The sequence below is a fragment of the Elephas maximus genome, chromosome X (assembly GCF_024166365.1).
Source record: "Elephas maximus indicus isolate mEleMax1 chromosome X, mEleMax1 primary haplotype, whole genome shotgun sequence".
Taxonomy (NCBI): domain Eukaryota; kingdom Metazoa; phylum Chordata; class Mammalia; order Proboscidea; family Elephantidae; genus Elephas; species Elephas maximus.
In genome coordinates, this window is record NC_064846.1 from 127,737,690 (window position 1) to 127,755,415 (window position 17,726).

General features: G+C 46.1%; 1 protein-coding gene across 4 annotated transcripts in view; it reads left to right on the plus strand.

Annotated features, from left to right (window-relative positions):
* The window catches only part of DIPK2B (divergent protein kinase domain 2B), a 69,156-nt gene extending 54,314 nt beyond the window's left edge, over positions 1-14,842 (plus strand). Inside the window, exons 3-6 of one of the 4 annotated variants that reach the window (XM_049871301.1) lie at positions 4,284-4,457; positions 7,138-7,426; positions 8,584-8,905; positions 14,456-14,842. In XM_049871301.1, coding sequence (XP_049727258.1) covers positions 4,284-4,457; positions 7,138-7,426; positions 8,584-8,905; positions 14,456-14,582 — 912 coding nt within the window. In that variant the 3' untranslated portion in view covers positions 14,583-14,842. Of the gene's footprint in view, positions 1-4,283; positions 4,458-7,137; positions 7,427-8,583 lie in introns of all 4 variants that reach the window. The other 3 variants (XM_049871302.1, XM_049871304.1, XM_049871303.1) reach the window with 3 other exon arrangements.
* Positions 14,843-17,726: the final 2,884 nt, after the last annotated feature.

Sequence of the window (17,726 nt, forward strand, 5' to 3'; positions counted from 1 at the left end):
GGTACAGATTCCTGATGAGCACAATTAACTGTTCCAGAATTCCCATTCTTTGCAATGTTATCCATAATTTGTTATGTTATGATCCACACGGTCGAATGCCTTAGCATAGTCAATAAAACACAGGCAAACATCCTTCTGGTATTCTCTGCTTTCAGCCAGGATCCATCTGACAACAGCAATGATCTCCCAGGTTCCGCGTCCTCTTCTAAATCCGGCTTGAATTTCTGGCAGTTTCCTGTCGATATACTGCTGCAGCCACTCTTGAATGACCTTCAGCAAAATTTTGCTTGCATGTGTTATTAATGATATTGTTCAATAATTTCCGAATCCAGTTGGATCACCTTTCTTGGGAATGGGCATAAATAAATATGATCTCTTCTAGTCGGTTGGCCAGGCAGCTGTCTTCCAAATTTCTTGGCATAGACGAGTGAGCACTTCAAACGCTGCATTCATTAGTTGAAACATCTCAATTGGTATTCGGTCAATTCCTGGAGCCTTGTTTTTCGCCAATGCCTTCAGTGCGGCTTGGACTTCCTTCATTACTATCAGTTGCTGATCATATGTTGCCTCCCAAAATGGTATAGTGGTATAGTGACTCTGTGAATTCCTTCCATCTTCTTTTGATGCTTCCTTCATCATTTAATATTTTCCCCATAGAATCCTTCAGTATTGCAACTTGAGGCTTGAATTTTTTCTTCAGTTTTTTCAGCTTCAGAAATGCCGAGAGTGTTCTTCCCTTTTGGTTTTCTATCTCCAGGTCTTTGCACATGTCATCATAATACTTTACTTTGTCTTCTCGAGCCACCCTTTGAAATCTTCTGTTAAGCTGTTTTACTTCAGCATTTCTTCCATTTGCTTTAGCTACTCAACATACAAGAACAAGTTTCAGGGTCTCTTCTGACATCAACTTTGGTCTTTTCTTTCTCTCTTGTCCTTTTAATGACCTCTTGCTTTCTTCATGTATGATGTCCTTGATGTCATTCCATAACTCATCTGGTCTTCAGTCATTAGTGTTTGACACATCAAATCTATCCTTGAAATGGTCTCTAAATTCAGGTTGGATATACTCTAGGTCATACTTTGGCTCTCATGGTCTTGTTCTAATTTTCTTCAGCTTCAACTTGAACTCACACATGGCAATTGATGTTCTGTTCCGCAGTCAGTACTTGGCCTTGTTCTGACTGATGATACTGAGCTTTTCCATCACCTTTATCCACAGAAGTAGTCGATCTGATACTGTGTATTCCATCTGGCTAGGTCCACACGTAGGGTTGCTGCCATTTATGTTGTTGAAAAAGATATTTGCAATGTAGAAGTCATTAGTCTTGCATATTTTATCATACAGTCTCCAGTATCATTTCCATCACCAAGGCCATATTTTCCAACTACTGTTTCTTCTTTGTTTCCAACTTTTGCATTCTGGTCAACAGTAATTATCAATGTATCCTGATTGAATGTTTGATCAATTTCAGACTGCAGAAGTTGGTAAAAAATCTTCAACTTTTTCATCTTTGGCCTTAGCAGTTCGTGCATAAATTTGAATAATAGTCTATTAACTGGTCTTCCTTGTAGGCATATGGACATTATCCCATCACGGACAGCGTTGTACTTCAGAATAGATCTTGAAATGTTATTTTTGACAATGAATGCAATGCCATCCCTCTTCAAGTTGTCATTCCCAGCGTAGTATAACATATGATTGTCTGATTCAAAATGACCAAATACCAGTCCATTTCAGCTCTCTAATGCCTAGGATATCAATGTTTATGGGTTCCAGTTCATTTTTGACAATTTTCAATTTTCCTAGATTCATACTCTGTCCATTCCATGTTCCGATTATTAATGGATGTTTGCAGCTGTTTCTTCTCATTTTGAATCGTGCCACATCAGCGAATGAAGGTTTTGACAGCTTGACTCCATCCATGCCATTAAGGTAGACTTTACTTTGAGGAGGAAGCTCTTCCCCAGTCATCTTTTGAGTGCCTTCCAATCTGAGGGGCTCATCTTCTGGCACTGTATCAGACAATGTTCCGCTGCTATTCATGAGGTTTTCACTGGCTAATTCTTTTCAGAAGCAGACCATCAGGTCCTTCTTCCTAGTCTATGTTAGTGTGAAAACCCAGCTCAAACCTGTCCACCATGGGTGACCCTGCTGGTATTTGAATACTCATGGCATAGCTTCCAGCATCACAGCAACACGCAAGCCCCCACAGTATGACAAACTGCCAGATGCACGCGGAGTGGGGTACCCGAGAGTATTAAACAGGGAACTGTACAGGAAATACCCAGCCCACTGCCTGGCACATGGTGGGTTAGTTCCCTCTCCTCCCAACTGTAAACACTTCCACAGGACAGAGCACACATGAATTGGAAGCTCGAAGACTGAGAGCCTCTTTAATTTTCTCTGCCTGAGCTGAGCTTCCTGTGCCCTGCTCCTCTCAGGCATGGAAAGAGTTATCCAAGCACTGTTAGGCAACCCCAGTCACATCTCATCTTGCCCAGTCACTTCAGAATCTTGACCAGTCCCCTCCCCACCTCCCTGGGGAGTCCAGGGGCTCACCAATTGCGCACACTATGGTGGTTTGACGAGCATGCACATTAGCCTCTATCAGACTGTTCTAGTCCTCATCTGGTGGCAGGAGCATATTCTGACCACAGCCATGCCAGCAGTGGCCTGGTTGTAGTGTGACCAACCCACTCATTTTCCTAGTTTTAGCACTGAAAACTCTGTTTTCCAGGAAACCCTTCAGTCTCAGGCAAACTGGGATGGCTGGTCATATCCTCTCCAACCTCCAAACTCCTACGTCAAGTCTCTCAGAGGTCCTCCCACCCTCCTGTGCCCCTACTGGGGGGGACCCAGGGCTCCAGGCTGCTGTCCCCACCCCGTGCTGGGTGCCCAGGGCTCTGGAGACTGCCTTTAGCTGCCTACCCCAACAACTCAGTTAGCCAGGCCTCCACTAGGCCAGCATCCTGCAAACCCACAGCCTGCGGACACACTTTTATGTCCTGGATCTTTCGGGCTTGGTTTGTGATCTTCAAAGCTAGCTTCTCAGAACTTGAAAATCTTGTTCTCAATTCATAAAGCCAGCGTTCCTTGGCTATCACCACTGCTCTCTCTGCTGGGAATTTTTTCTTCCTTAATTAATTTAATAACAATAGCTAGCATTTACTGAGTACTCACTACCTGCCAGACATTGTTCTAGATATTTTACATCTCTTAACTTATTTGATCCTTGTGTCTCCTTAAAAAAATAGGGTGTTACAATTGTCACCCTCACTTAAGATTGGAACCCAAGGTACAGAGAGACTCAGTAGCTTGTTCGAGGTCACACAGCTGGCAAGCGTGGAAGCCAGGTTGAATTCTGGCTGACTGGCACCAGGGCCGTGTCCATAACTATATTTCTTTTCTTTTATTAACAGGCTCATTATCTTTTTTGTTCAGAGTGTGAAGAAAGGTATAGAGGAGGGCTGAAAGGTTATGGAAAATAAACCTAGGTTCATATCTCTAAATTTTAATCCCCACAAAAAGAACAAAGTGGCACATATAAAGATGCTCATGCGTGACATAATAATGGCGGCGCTGTAACAGTGAAAAAGGGGACGGTTAAGCGCTTAGCTGCTAACCAATAGGTTGGCAGTTGAACCCACCCAGCGGCTCCGTGGCAGAAAGACCTAGAGATCTGTTCTTGTACAGATTAAAAAAAAAAACAGCCTAGAAAATCCCATGGGGCAGTTCTACTCTGTCACATAGGGTCGCTATGAGTCCAAATCCACAATAACAACTTGGCAGTGAAATGGTGGAAGAAATCGAAAGAGCTGATCACAGGAGGGCGCTCTGATTAATTCAGCCTGATAACATGGGCAGGGTGGGAGTGTGATGGTGGAAGGAGACGCAGACTGGCGCTCTAAGGCTGGATTGCCGGGTGAGGGGTGGGGTGGGGTGAGGAGGGCCCACTAAGAGGATAAGGGGCCCGCTTCCTCCTGCCCCGCAGTAATTTCCCTCTCGCCCTTCGCTGCCCACCTCGTGCCCCGTGGTGATCCCCCCTCCCCCGCCCCTCAGTAACTCCCCCTCCCCCACGAGGGTTCCGCCCCCTTTCCTTGCCCCAGGGGTCCTTTCCCCCTCCTGCCCCGCCCTCTAGTAGCAATCAGCCCGCTCCTTCCCAGGCCCCCAGCTGCGGGGTCTCCCCCACACGCAGCGCCTGTTCATCCTTCCTTCCTGCCGGCCCCCGCCAGCGCTCAACACCCATTTCCCCGTCCTGGGGGTCTCTCCCACACCCCCGCAGGGCCTGCCCAGCCCCCTTTTGCGTTGCCCGTCGCAGCGACTCCTGGACCGCGTGGTCCGTCGGTATGCTGAGGTGGCAGACGCCGGCAGCATCTTCATGGACCACTTCACCGACCGCGACAAGCTGCGACTGCTCTACACGCTGGCAGTCAACGCGCACCCCATCCTTCTACAGGTAGGCAGCGACCCTCCAACGCCGCAGACCTGGGAAAGCCTCTCAAAAGAGGGGTTCAACTCTGCTGTGGGCCCGGGAGGCTATGAGCATAAATTCAGGGGAGCAGCCTCCTCAGACTTTCAGGCGGGCCCAGGGTTGAGCGCTCTATCCATTACTGCATGCCTTGGGGCCACCTGCCCATTTTAGAATCTTTGTGGCATTCCTTGGCTTCTCCACTGTGGAAGTACGGTAGGAGAGCTCAAGGGGGTGGGGGGGAGCGGGTAGGTGAAGGGTGGGGTGGCTAAATGGCCACCTTCACTGTCTGAGGCTGCCCTGAAGGGTAAGTTTGACCTGTGCCTCAAAGAGTAGCAAGATTTGAGCAAGTTCTGGAGACTCCAGAGAAAGGAGCCAAAGAAACCCTTGCAGAAGTGTGCCCTGAAGCTACACTTGGAAAAGAGAGGAAAATGGAAGTAACCTAAATGTCCGTCAATATGGGGAATAGTTGAATAAATGAAGATGCATTAGGGCCTGGGGATACAAAACAGGCACAGGTCTCTGCCTTCTTGCAGCTTCCAGTCCAGTAGTAGACAGGCAGTTACATAAACAAGCATTCGTGGACCATGTGCAGTCCAACCACACCAATTTCCCCCAAACCCCAAGGGTCACAATACAGGGGTCACATAATGGGCACAAAGGAAACTAGGAAGTGGGAGGGAGCAACAGGAAGAAGAGGGAAGTTAGAGAGAGGAGGAGGAAAGAGAGGCGGAGAGGAGAAAGAGGAGGAAGGAGATAAAGAGGAGAGGGGAAAGAGGAAGCCACAGTAAAAACAGTTAATAAAATATAGGCCAAATGGATGACAACCGAATATATAACAGCTCTCATTTATTGAGCACTTGCTATGTGCCAAGCATTATGTTGGGGTTTTACATCGTTGTCTCGTTTAATGCTTATGCTAAAAAAAAAAAAAAAAAAATGCTAACCCCACAGGAATATCATTATTGTCCCCATTTCCAGATGAGGAAACTGGGGCTCAGGGATGTTAAGTACTTAGCCAAAGTCAAAGATGAAACCCAAACCCAGAGCTCTCTGACTCTTTACAAAAACGATTCTAGGAAAATTGGCATGTTAGACACTAGAGGAGAAGGAATGCGTGTTGTCTCAGAGGTCTTTTCTCCCATCCTTCTAACCTTGGCAGCAGCAGCAGACACTAGCTACTCACAGCCCTGGCTCCTGAGAGGCCTGGGATGGGGACCATGGGGCTGGGACCCTCCACTCAGCCTGGCAGGGACCTGCCACCCACCTGGGGATGGCTCTGTGGACACATATGTGGGCATCACCAGCAGGCCCAACGCCCCCTCTGGGCATGGGAAATGCCAAGAAGCACTTGGACATGGGTTCTTTACAAAAGCGGCAGGTAGATGAGCATGCACAGAAGATAACAGAAACTCATCAGAGAGGGGGATGGCTTCATTTTTTGAAGAAGGAAAAGCAAGGAAGAAGGTGCTACGTATTTAAAGTTTCTGTTATTTCCCTCATTGCCACATCTTTCTCCCATGGAGCAGCTGGTGAGTTCAAACCACCGACCTTTTTGTTAGCAGCCAAGCTCTTAACCACTGCATCACCAGGGCTACTTCATTTCTCTCATAGTTTAAAGAAATGCCATTCTAGATATACCTGCTTCAATAAATAGTCAAGAAAAGACCAGGCAGGATTCCCTTCCTGCTTTTTCACCTCACATATCCACATGCTTGGAGCTCTTACAAGGAGACAGAAGAGACAGGCCTGGGGCTGTGTGCTTCGTAGACCAGCTTAGGCTGTCTCCCAGTCAGTGGGAGAGCATCTGTGAGTGTCTAGTTACCCAAGCCAGGCTGATCCACCCAGGGCCAGGAGGAAAGATTTCAGGCCAGTACAGTGATTTCCTAAATGTGGGTCATCCAAGGGCCAGCTTCATGATTTTTGCCGTATCCCAAAACCACCTATAGTGTTATTTTGTAATATTTTTCTTTAAATAAGCCTTAAGTTGATGCTCTTTTTTTCCCATAGTCTCTTCCTAAGCAATGATATCTGTCAAATCTCAAATATTATTCATGTTTTGTCAACTACACAACTCTTAAAACGTATTCCCTTAAATCCTGTATGCCATCTAAAACCACAGCAAGTCCATCGGGAGGCTTGTACCACACTTGGAGACCAAAACAAAACCAGTTGCTGTTAAGTCGATTCTGACTCACGGCCACTCCACGGGTGCACAAGTAGAACTGTTTCATAGGGTTTTCAATGGCTGTGACCTTTTGGAAGCAGATTGCCAGGCCTTCCTTCTGAGGTGCCTCTGGGCAAGTATGAATCGTCAGCCTTTCAGTTAGCAGCCAAGCATTTAACCATTTTTGCCACCCAGGGACTCCACATTTGGAGAAACTCTGTTGAAATACAATCCACAGTGTGGAAATTAGTGCCTCCTTTTCCAAATCTTTTGATTAATAATTGAACAAAAAAAAATGTGTGTGGAGGGAGGGATGGGGGTATTGTCAGTTTCAAAGAGGTATAGAAAGGGTTGAGAGACTTTTGCTGACGGGTTTGGAGACAGAGGGGGTTGGAGACGGAGGATGCCTGGGTAAGGCTGATCTTTCTGTGTGCTCATGGTGACAGGCAGAGACTGAGATTTCTGAGTGTCTTCTCCTGCCTCCTCCTTCTGGCTTGGCAGATCTTCCCTGGGGCAGAGGGATGGCCGCTGCCCAAGTATCTGGGCTCCTGTGGCAGATTCCTTGTCAGCACCAGCACCAGACCACTGCAGGAATTCTATGGTGCACCCCCAGACCAGGCAGCCGACCTCGCCTACCAGCTCCTTGGTGTCCTGGAGTCTCTGAGGAACAACGATTTGAACTATTTCTTCTACTTCACCCACATCGATGCAGGCATGTTTGGCATCTTCAGCAACGGGCATCTGTTCATCCGGAATGCCAGCACACTGGGTGTCATTGACAAGCAGGAAGGTAACCAGCATGGGCCTGGATGAGTGGCTGTCAGAGGAGAATTCAGGGTGACAGAAGCTAGGGAGGGGTAGTCAGGGGTTATACCACGGGCCTTTCCAGTCTCTGTGTGACACAGAAAGAGCAACCCAAGTTCGGGGATGTTAGCTGCCATGTAAAATATTCCCCTTACCCATTTGAGTCTCTGCTCCACCTCCAACTCCAAAGGGGACCTGGACTTAGCCCTGTCCATGAGAGGCATTTCCCATCCTGCACAACCCCAACTGTGCCCGCCAGGGGCAGTGCTGTTGTCCAATTCGGTCTGTGAGGCGGCCCAGGGACGTGCCTCCCTCCCCACCATATACACACACAACTCACAGGTCTATCTCTCTTAGAGCCTTTCTCATCAGATGTTTTTAGTCTTTATCTAAAATTTAAATATCTGGCTGACTTGCTGGTATACTTTACAATCTATTTTGGCACTTTTTTTTAATATAAAGTTTTCTAATTAAAAAGCATGGCACCAAAGGAGATGCATGAGTGAATCATATGTGCAGGGGCTCATCCAGGGTTCTAGAACCCTTTGAACATCCCCATCTCTAACAGTGACCAAATTTTCTGAGCCCAAAATTTTTCTGATTTTTTATTGTATTTATATGAGTAGGTCTACAAACATAGACAAATTAAACCGTGCTTACTCATTTCTTGATTTGCCTTTATCAAGGAGAATAAAATTAGAAGAAATCAGGCTGATTCCAGAATATTCAGGACATCAGTACTGAACACCACTCCAGTACAACCACTGGATGCATATTCTGGGTTACCTGTACTTTCTCCTGATTTTTTATTTAAAAAGGCCAAATAATACCAGTCTTAATACTTTCCTGAGTTCCTTAATTCAGTACTTACAGGAGTAGAACAACATGGATGTGATTCCTACAATTACAGGCCCAGCTTCTGAGAGGGAGAAGTGGATTTTCCATGACTATTATGACACAGACAGACATTATAGCAGAGAGAACTCCCATGTTGATCTCATCAGGGGCCACTGTGACCCTGAGCCCTGATGATAGGGAAATGCTAGGAAATGAAACCTGCTTTGCCCATGGATTCTGATTAGTGGCACTCTCCCCAAGGAGAACGGGCAGTGGGGCATGTAATATTTTCCGTTTCTCTTCCAGGCAGCCAGGTAGCCACCAGGGCAGAAGAGAATAAAGACATCTTTAGCTGCCTGGTTTCTGGCTGCCAGGCCGAGCTGCCCTCCTGTAATGCCATCCCAGAGAAGCAGAGCCTGGTGCTGGTGTGTCGGCAGTTGCTGCCCCGACTTCTCCAGGGGAAATTCCCTTCCCCCGTGCAGGAGGAGATAGATGCTGCGCTCACTCAGTGTGCGGAGGGTACTCGCCCAGATCCTGAAGTCCTGGGGGCCGCCAGGCGGCTGAAGGACATCTTGAGGCCCCTGAGGACCTGTGACCCCAGATTTGCTTACCGCTACCCAGACTGCAGGTATAATGCTAAGTTCTGAGGGGCTGGAACTAGCTGGCTTGGGGGACAACAGTCTTGACCTTCCATTCCCCCAGTGAGGTTGCTGCAAGGTTGAAAGAAGAACTTCAGTTCAAATGCACATTGATTTCCCAGGGATTAGGGAATACTTGAACTACCAGAGGGGAGTTCTGTGATACCACATGAATGCCACCACTGGCTGGCAGGTCATGGCTAAGCACAGGAGTGGGCATCAGAAGACCCGAGTATGGACACTCACTTGACCTTGGAGCCTCAGTTTTCTCCCTGGTAACAGAGGAAAACCTATGTTTTCCATAGACTCTCGTTAAAGTGAAAGAAGACAAAAGATGTGAAGGGCCTGTGACAATGATCACAACCCTAGCCCAGGAGGTTACAAAGCATGGTCCAGGAGCCACACAGGCACGGCAAATGAGAAAGAACCATGGAGGTCAAGAGCATGACTCTATGAGCTGTCCCAGCCAGAGCATGGCAGGAAGGCAGTGTGAAGGGGAGGCTCCTGGCCAGTATCATGTTAGACTTGGACAAGGGAAGCCCCCTGCCTGTTTCCCACACTTTAGAGGGCCCTGCTCTAGCCCTCCACCACGCCCTCCCCCCATACCACGACAGGGCAAAGAGACTGCAGACCGAGGGGACTTGCCTACTAGGGGCTGCTTCTAGACCATTTTCTGGGTACCTGGGACTCCCTAGACACGCACATGAGGTACCTCATGGTGTGGGAAGGAGCCAGGGATAAGATAAGGAGGGGAGTGGGTTGGGGGTCAACATGTTATTTCAGGTCCTCCAAGAGCAGGTGTCAAGGCAGGGTGAACTGTGCAAGGATTTTATCAAGGGAGATGTCTGTGTGAAAGGAAATAAGGAAGGAGCTAGAGAAAGCTGGGAGAGTGTTCAGACTGTGACCATGCTGTAAACCTGAGTTTGAGTAAAGAAGAGAGGGAGAGAAAGTTAGGTGGAGGTACCATAGACTTCTGGCTGTGCAGTCTAAGAAAGGTTCAGCCAAGCTCTCAGGGGTCCTTGAGCCAAAGTTGGCCATCAGGGTAGTCCCATGTCTCCCAGGAACAGGCCGCCTTAGCATCCATATCACACTTACCATTGATGGGGAACAGCTCTTAGGAAGCAAAGATGGACTTCAAAGGACAGGGGTTGGGGCACTTAGTTCTGTTCCCTGGGACAGGAGGTCTGTTAGTGGGAGAACATTCTTACCAGAGCCATAGCCAGGGCCCAGGGGTCGGCTCTCTCCACACTGCCATGCTCCATGCTCAGAATTCTCTGAGGAGTCCAAGAATTCTCATTGAAGCCTGACCTCCCAGCTCAAAGTGAAAATATTTTTTCAAAGTTGGCAAATAGAACATATTTTATTTAACAGTTGTTAGTTTGCTTTATACCTTTTAAATATTTAAACACTTCATTTATACTCTTGCCTTGGCCCCTCAAACATTAGTGGAGGACTCTTCTGGGCCTGTGCCCAGCCTCCGTGCCAACAATCTACCCCCAGGGACCTAACGGTCTACCTCCTCTTTTCTACCTCTTAATTGCCACCTTAAAGTGAATCGCCACCTTCACTTTGTAAATGGGGAAACTGAGGCTTGGAGAGGAAGAGTGATTTGCTCGGGCAGTTCCAGAACTCCTACTACTAATCTATGCCCCTCTTGCCTTCCCCTTCAGCCTTTGACTCTCACCTGTTCTAACCAATTCTGGTCCCTTCACTCCACCAAACCAAGCCAAACCTGCTGCTGTAGAGTTGATTTTGACTCATAGTGACCCTATAGGACAGAGTAAAACTGCTGACCTTTTCGTTAGCAGCTGAGCTCTTAACCACTGCACCACCAGGGCTCCACTGCACCACCAGGGCTCCACTGCACCAACCACTTTGAAAGATGGACCCAGAAACATCCTATTTTGTGGTACAATAGGTTGTCTTTGGTGTTGTCTTTCCACTACTCCAGGCACTGCCCCCAGGGCAACCATGACAGTGATAATGGCAAATGAAGCTTCTGGAAGAGCTGGCTTGGGCTGCCTAAGGGTCTTTGAAAGGTTCTCTTTTGATTTTTGTCTGTTGGGTGCATAGTCACGCTTCCTCCTCCCTGCAGGCTTGGCTGCAGAGTGTCCTAGCCTGCTGCCTGACCAGAAACCAGAAAAGAGACAGCAGCTTCCAGATCCTCTAGAGTTCCACAGAGAAATAAGAGCAGCCATGCTGCCCCCTGTTTGCACAGAGACCTTCTGATGCACCAGCCAGGTGCTGGGCCTGGGTGTTTTTGCACCACAAAGTGCTTCTACTCGATGAGTGACTTTGAGTGAGGTTCCCAGTAAGTTCTGGAAATGGCCCCTGCTCGGTGCAGGCTTGTGGTCTTGAGGTAACCCTCGTCTAACTCCTCAACCACATGTTTATCCAATCTGCACAGGTGTAGAGAAAGCAGCTGCCCCTTTCTCTCCTCCAGAACAGTCGCCTGAAACTCTGAAGAATCCTCAAAGTCATCCTCTTCCCCCTGGAGCTCCTGAGTCCACGCAGGAAATGCACCCCCTGGACTCCTCCATAATCAGGATAAAGAGATCCTCTACCCTACTTACACAATCCCAGAAGAAAGCAAAGAACAAAACTACATCAGGGCACACTCTGGGGCTGTTGGGAGATGAGTTTTTAGTATAAATAATAAACTGTGTGAGCAGCAGTGTTCATACCTACAGTGCAGGCAGAATGCTGATAAGGCAGGGCCGATGTTAGGCAAGGCCTACATATACTTAGGAATGACTTAGAAATTGTTCGCCAGCTAGAATCTTTCCCCAGGTTCAGGAGGTTTCGGGGTCCCCCTTCTGAAACACTTTCCTACAGAGCAAATTTTTTCTTGCCAACTGCCTGAAAACCATGAGCCCATGACTCCACAACACAGGCCTTCAGGGGACATCCTCCTCCCCACCCCTGACCTGGGCCCTGGCCATCTGCTGACCCTATCTCCCACTCACTCACCGTGGTGGACACAGATGAGGGAATGTGTTCTGTGTCCATATCCAGGACTGAGGCTTGGATTGTTTCACTCTTCCACTTAGAAAGTTCCATGTATCACTTAAGACCCTGCCTGAAGCTTTTCCTGAAAGCCCAGTGACCAGCGATCCCTTTCCCATTTCTGAACTCCTGAGCCATAGAGCTGTGCCTCATTTGGAGCTAATCTCAAGGTTATCTCAGACATATCTGTGTCCCACCTTCTTCATCCAGCTGGGAGCTCTCTGAAGATGGCAGTAGTGTGAGACCCTGTGTATTTCCTACAGCCACTGGCACAGGGAGAGCCATGGAGCTGATGCTCAGGAAATGTTCTTGCTGAGGATAATGATTATCTTCAGCCCTATTGGCTCGGTGTTTTTCACATACCTGTACCATGCTGGCCATATACAGGACAGAGCCACTTCCTAGAGCAGAACAGTTCTTTCCCCTCAACAGCCAGGAGACAGAGTCAACACTTAAATGGCTTCAGCCGGAACGAAATTATCGTGGTATATTCTAAGCCCCCAAGAATCTAATTGGGGACATTATTTTTCTGACTTTTGCTAGTCATTGTCTTATCACCTGCAGGACCAGCTACACAATTTGTGGGGCCCAGTGCAAAATGAAAATGTGGGGTCCCCTGAATTTCAAGATGGTGACAGCGGAGCACTAAACTGCCCAGGTTCTACACCCATGAAGCCAGCCCTGATTACCTGAGAATACTAATTTCCTTAAGCTTGGTGTAGAGTATTCTTGGGGTTTACTGGGGTCTCATTTAGCCTCCACAACCAAGGGGAGTAGGTGTGGGACCAGGGGGGAGATTCAGAATATCCCACACCCATCACAGTAAAAGAACTGACCTATTAGAACAGACTCCATTGGCAGCAGCTAGCAGGAGGGCATAACCACATTCTTGCAGGCAAGTGCTACTTTTTTTTTCCAAGCAGAAAGTCTCTTGTAATTAATTGACAAAGAAGTTGTTAATATCAATGGTAGAAAAAGGCAGAAACAAAAATGAAAAAAGTTTTATATGGAGATTCCAGATGCCCATGAGAAAAAGGGAAGTTGGCATCAGCAGATATAACTCCAAGAGAGAAGGTAACACCTATGATGAAAATGAATCTTATTTTCTGGACCCTTTTGTGGCCAATCTATCAGCTTCTTCATTGTCTTTGATGCCTCAATAACCAGGAACATACTTCCACTGAATATTCATGCCTTCAGAAGCTTGATCAATCTTCCCAAAATAATTTCTGTTGACAACATCTCTTCCAGAGGTTGTTTTCCAACCATTTTGTTTCCAGTTAACAATCCATTCCATCATGCCTTTGATGACAAACTTGCTATCAGTTTCGAAGATGAGTTTATCCATATTTTGGCTCTTTGCTTGTTCATTTGCTTTGTGGGCTGCCTTCAGTTCTACCATTTGGTTTGTCTGTCATCCAGAAACCCTCTCACCTACATTTAGAGAGTTACTGGGTCCCCAGTAAACTCTACATCCAGCTTGTGCACCATCTCTCCCATTATTTTGCAGCTACTATCTACATAAACATTTGGAGTGTGTTTCACAAAACATCAATTGCCTCAGCTCCTGCCAAAGCCCTGCCCCTGTTGGTCCTTGGAGTTCATGTCCAACTTTTCCTCTACAATCCGTCAGTGACTGGACCCTGTGGTCTCAAGTCAGCTAGTGCTATTCTTTAAATGAGCAAACTGGTTAAGTGATTTGCTCAAAGTGACAATTTATAGGTCTCCTGCTTTCCGGTCCTCCCCTGTAACTTCTTGCTATAAGTGATTTCATGAGATAATTCTGGAAGCTAGAAGTCTGAATTCAGGGAATCGGCTGTAGAGGAAGGTCCTTCTTTGGCTCTTTCAGCTTCTAGTAGCTACCAGCAATCTTTGGCATTCCTGGGGTTGTAGATTCATCTGCCTCCATCTTCACAGGGTGTTTACCCCTGTGTGTGTCTGTGTCTATTCTGCTCTTTTTATAACTCTGAAGTAATTCATGAAAAAAGACCAGACTTACTGGTCTGGCAGAGACTGGAGGAACCCCCACAACTGCGGCCCCCAGACACTCTGCTAACCCAGAACCAAAACTATTCCCAAAGCCCACTTTTCAGACAAAAATTAGACAGGCCTATAGGGTTGCTATGAGTCAGAATTGACTCGACAGCAACGGGTATAAAATAAAAAATAACATACAGGAGGAACATGCTTCTTAGTTCAATCAAATATATGAGACCAAATGGGCAACTCCTGTCCAAAAGCAAAGATGACAAGGCAGGAAGGGACAGCAGCTGGACAAATAGGCACAGGAAACCTGGGGTGGAAAGGGGGAGCATGATGTCACGTTATGGAGATTGCAACCAATGTCATAAGACAATATGCGTATAAATTTTTAAATGAGAAGTTAACTTGAGCTGTAAACTTTCACCTAAAGCACAATAAAAAAAAGCCAACTACCCCAAATAATAATACTAATAATAATTAGGTTTAGGACCCACCCTACTCCAGTACTGCCTCTTTAGCATAACAAAACAAAACCTCTTCTTTTCAAACAGGGTCACATTCAGGTACGGGGTGAGGATTTCAACATATGTTTTGGGGGGACAAAATTCAAACCTGCCAAGAGGACCTATAAGCAGTGATACCCCAGTATCTAGTGCCCAGTCTTGGTTTCTCCAATAAAAGGAACCAGAGCTCCTTGGAGACATGGCTGATTCCAGTACTAGGGCAGGGAAAGTACAACATGAGCCTGGAATACTTCTGTTGCCAGAAAGAAAGGAAGTGCTCGAAAAACTGGGGGGACATGTTGAAAGGACACAGGAGTCAACTTGAAGAAGCTCCCAGTGGCCAAAGCTGGGACAATTTGAGCTATGAAATAAATGACAGTAATGGATTATTATCCATAGAATAAAATTAATTTTTATGAAACCATACTGCTTGTTATTGTGTTGTTATTTGCTGTCAAGTCACCCCCAACTCATGGTTATCCCATTCAAAACAGAACGAAATGCTGCCCAGTCCTGCTTCATCTCCATGATCAGTTGTGGATCAGACTATTGTGATCCATAAGGCTTGTATTGGCTGATTTTTCTGAAGTAGATCACCAAGCCTTTCTTCCTACTCCATCTTAGTCTGGAAGCTCCACTGAAACCTGTTCAGAAGGGCGGGGCCAAGATGGTGGAGTAGTCAGGCACTTCTGGTGGTCACTCTTACAATAAAGATCCAAACAAACAAATGAATTGATTATACATGACAATCTAGGAGCCCTGAACATCAAAGGCAAAGTTGAGGATCAGACTGAGTGGCAGGGAATGGAGAGATGGTTCAGAGGCAACAAAGAGTTGCCAGACCTGACCCTGCAGGAACCAGCACCCTACAGGTTGGATCCACTGGTGTGAGCACAGTGAAGCAAGCAGAGGCGTTCAGGAAGCATTCTCTACATCAGGAGAGACTGAGCTGCAGAGAGTTCACGCACACCTCCAGAATCAGCGAAAAGCAGCATTCTCAGCAAAAGATGAGTACTTGTGTCTAATCTATCACACAGACCAAAAAACACCCATTTGGAAAAAATTCTCTCCCATTTAACTGATCCCTCCCCACTCTGCACCAGGTCCTGAGCCGGCTTCAGTTATAGCAACTTTGGGCTGGAAGTAGGACCTGTCACACACCCTAAACCATTCTCCCGGCCTTGGACAAGAAACGAATTAACAAATAGAGGGGGGAAAATAATCTGCCAGCTCCCCTAAGCTGAGAACTCAGGGCAGAAACAGTTCCTTTGCCTAGGCACAGGCATAAGTGGTCCACAGACTTTGCTTTTCACCCCTGCATTAACCTGTGTGGGCCCATTTCGACAGTGTAGGCCCTCACTAGCACAGTACAACAGGGTATAAACCTGAAATCTAACTTCAACTGTTTCAGCTATATGGTGGAGAGGTAGGTTCGTGACATTTGACACTGCTCTGCCTATTAAGCAGGGTCCTCACCTACCCACATCAGGGGTCTGAGGGCTGGTGGCTCCACCCACACCATGTAGCCACCCTCAACAGGAATCCAAGGATAAGTGGTGCCTCCCAACCCTTACAGCCAACAGCACTGGGTGCCCATAGTCCAGCTGCAAAATCCATCCGCCTAGGCACTCCAGGGAACAGGGATTTGCTTTCCTCACAGACAACCAGTGGCAGTTGTCAGTCCCTTGCCTTGCTCAGTGCTTGACCCCCTACCGCAGCAAGATACCTGTGCCTATACCAATTACACCTGCTCTTTGTAGGTGAGAGCCTGCTCTACGCACTTGGTGACTGACTGAATCCACACAAGAAAAGTAAACAGACTCCTGGAATCATATACCTGGTAATACTTCTAACCACCTGGTGACAAGATATGAGAGCTTCAAAAGCATCAATAATTAAACTAGATCATTTAAGCAGCCTATTTGGGGATATCAAAACAAAACAAGAAGCTAGGACACAGTAAGCAAACATAAAATAAATAAATACAATAACTTATTGAAGGCTTAGAGACAACAGTCAATATCAAATCACATAAACAGGCAGGCCATGAAGGCTTCAGCAAGCTCCCAAAACAAAGAATCAAGAAATCTTCTGGATGAAGAGAACTTCCTGGAAATACCAGACATAGAATACAAAAGATTAACATACAGAACTCTTCAAGAGATCAGGAAGGAGCTCAGGCAAAATGCAGAACAAGCCAAGAAACACACAGACAAAGCATTAGAGGAACTTAAGATTAGAGAAGATCATAATGACAAATTTAATAGGCTGCAAGAATCCATAGAGAGATAGCAATCAAACTCAGATTAACAATAAAATTTCAGAATTACACAACTCAATAGAAAGTCATAGGAGAAGAACTGAGGAAATGGAAGTCAGAATTAGTGAGAATGAACATAAAGCACTTGACACCAACATATCTGAGGAAAAATCAGATAAAGAATGTTAAAAAATGAAGAAACCCTAAGAATTACGTGGGACTCCATCAAGAGAAATAACCTACCAGTGATTGGAGTACCAGAACAGGGAGGGATAACAGAAAATACAGAGAGAATTATTGAAGATCTGTTGGCAGAAAACTTCCCTGATAGCATCAAAGATGAAAAGATACCCATCCAATATGCTCATCAAACTCCACACAAGGTAGATCCCAAAAGAAAATCATGAGGATGTATTCAAACTTGCCAAAACCAAAGATAAAAAATTTTAAGAGTGACTAGGGATTAGGGATAAACGAAAAGTCACCTACAAAGGAGAGTCAGTAAGATTAAGCTCGAACTACTCAGCAGAAACCATGCAGGAAAGAGGGCAATGGGACAACATATTTAAAGCCTTAAAGGAAAAAAATTGCCAGCCAAGAATTATATATCCAGCAAAACTGTCTCTCAAATATGAAGATGAAACTAGGACATTTCCAGATAAAGAGAAGTTTACGGAATTTGCAAAAATCAAACCAAAATTACAAGAAACACTAAAGGAAGTCCTCCGGTTAGAAAATAGTTAACATCAGATAAAAACCCAAGACTGGAACACAGAACAGAACAAACAGATATCAACCCAGATATGCAAATCATAAAAATAAAGCTAAAACGCTCAAAACAAGGAAAAGAGACGTCATTATGTAAAACATGACCAGATTAAATAAAAAAAAGAGAGACTAAAAAATGTAGTTATAGATTTTTCATATGGAGAGGAAGTTAAGAAATAAAAGTTTGGTTTAAACTTAGAAAATAGGGATAAATATTAAGGTAACCACAATGGAAACTAACAACCCTACACATCAAAATAAAAAACAAACAAAACATAAAGACTCAGCAGA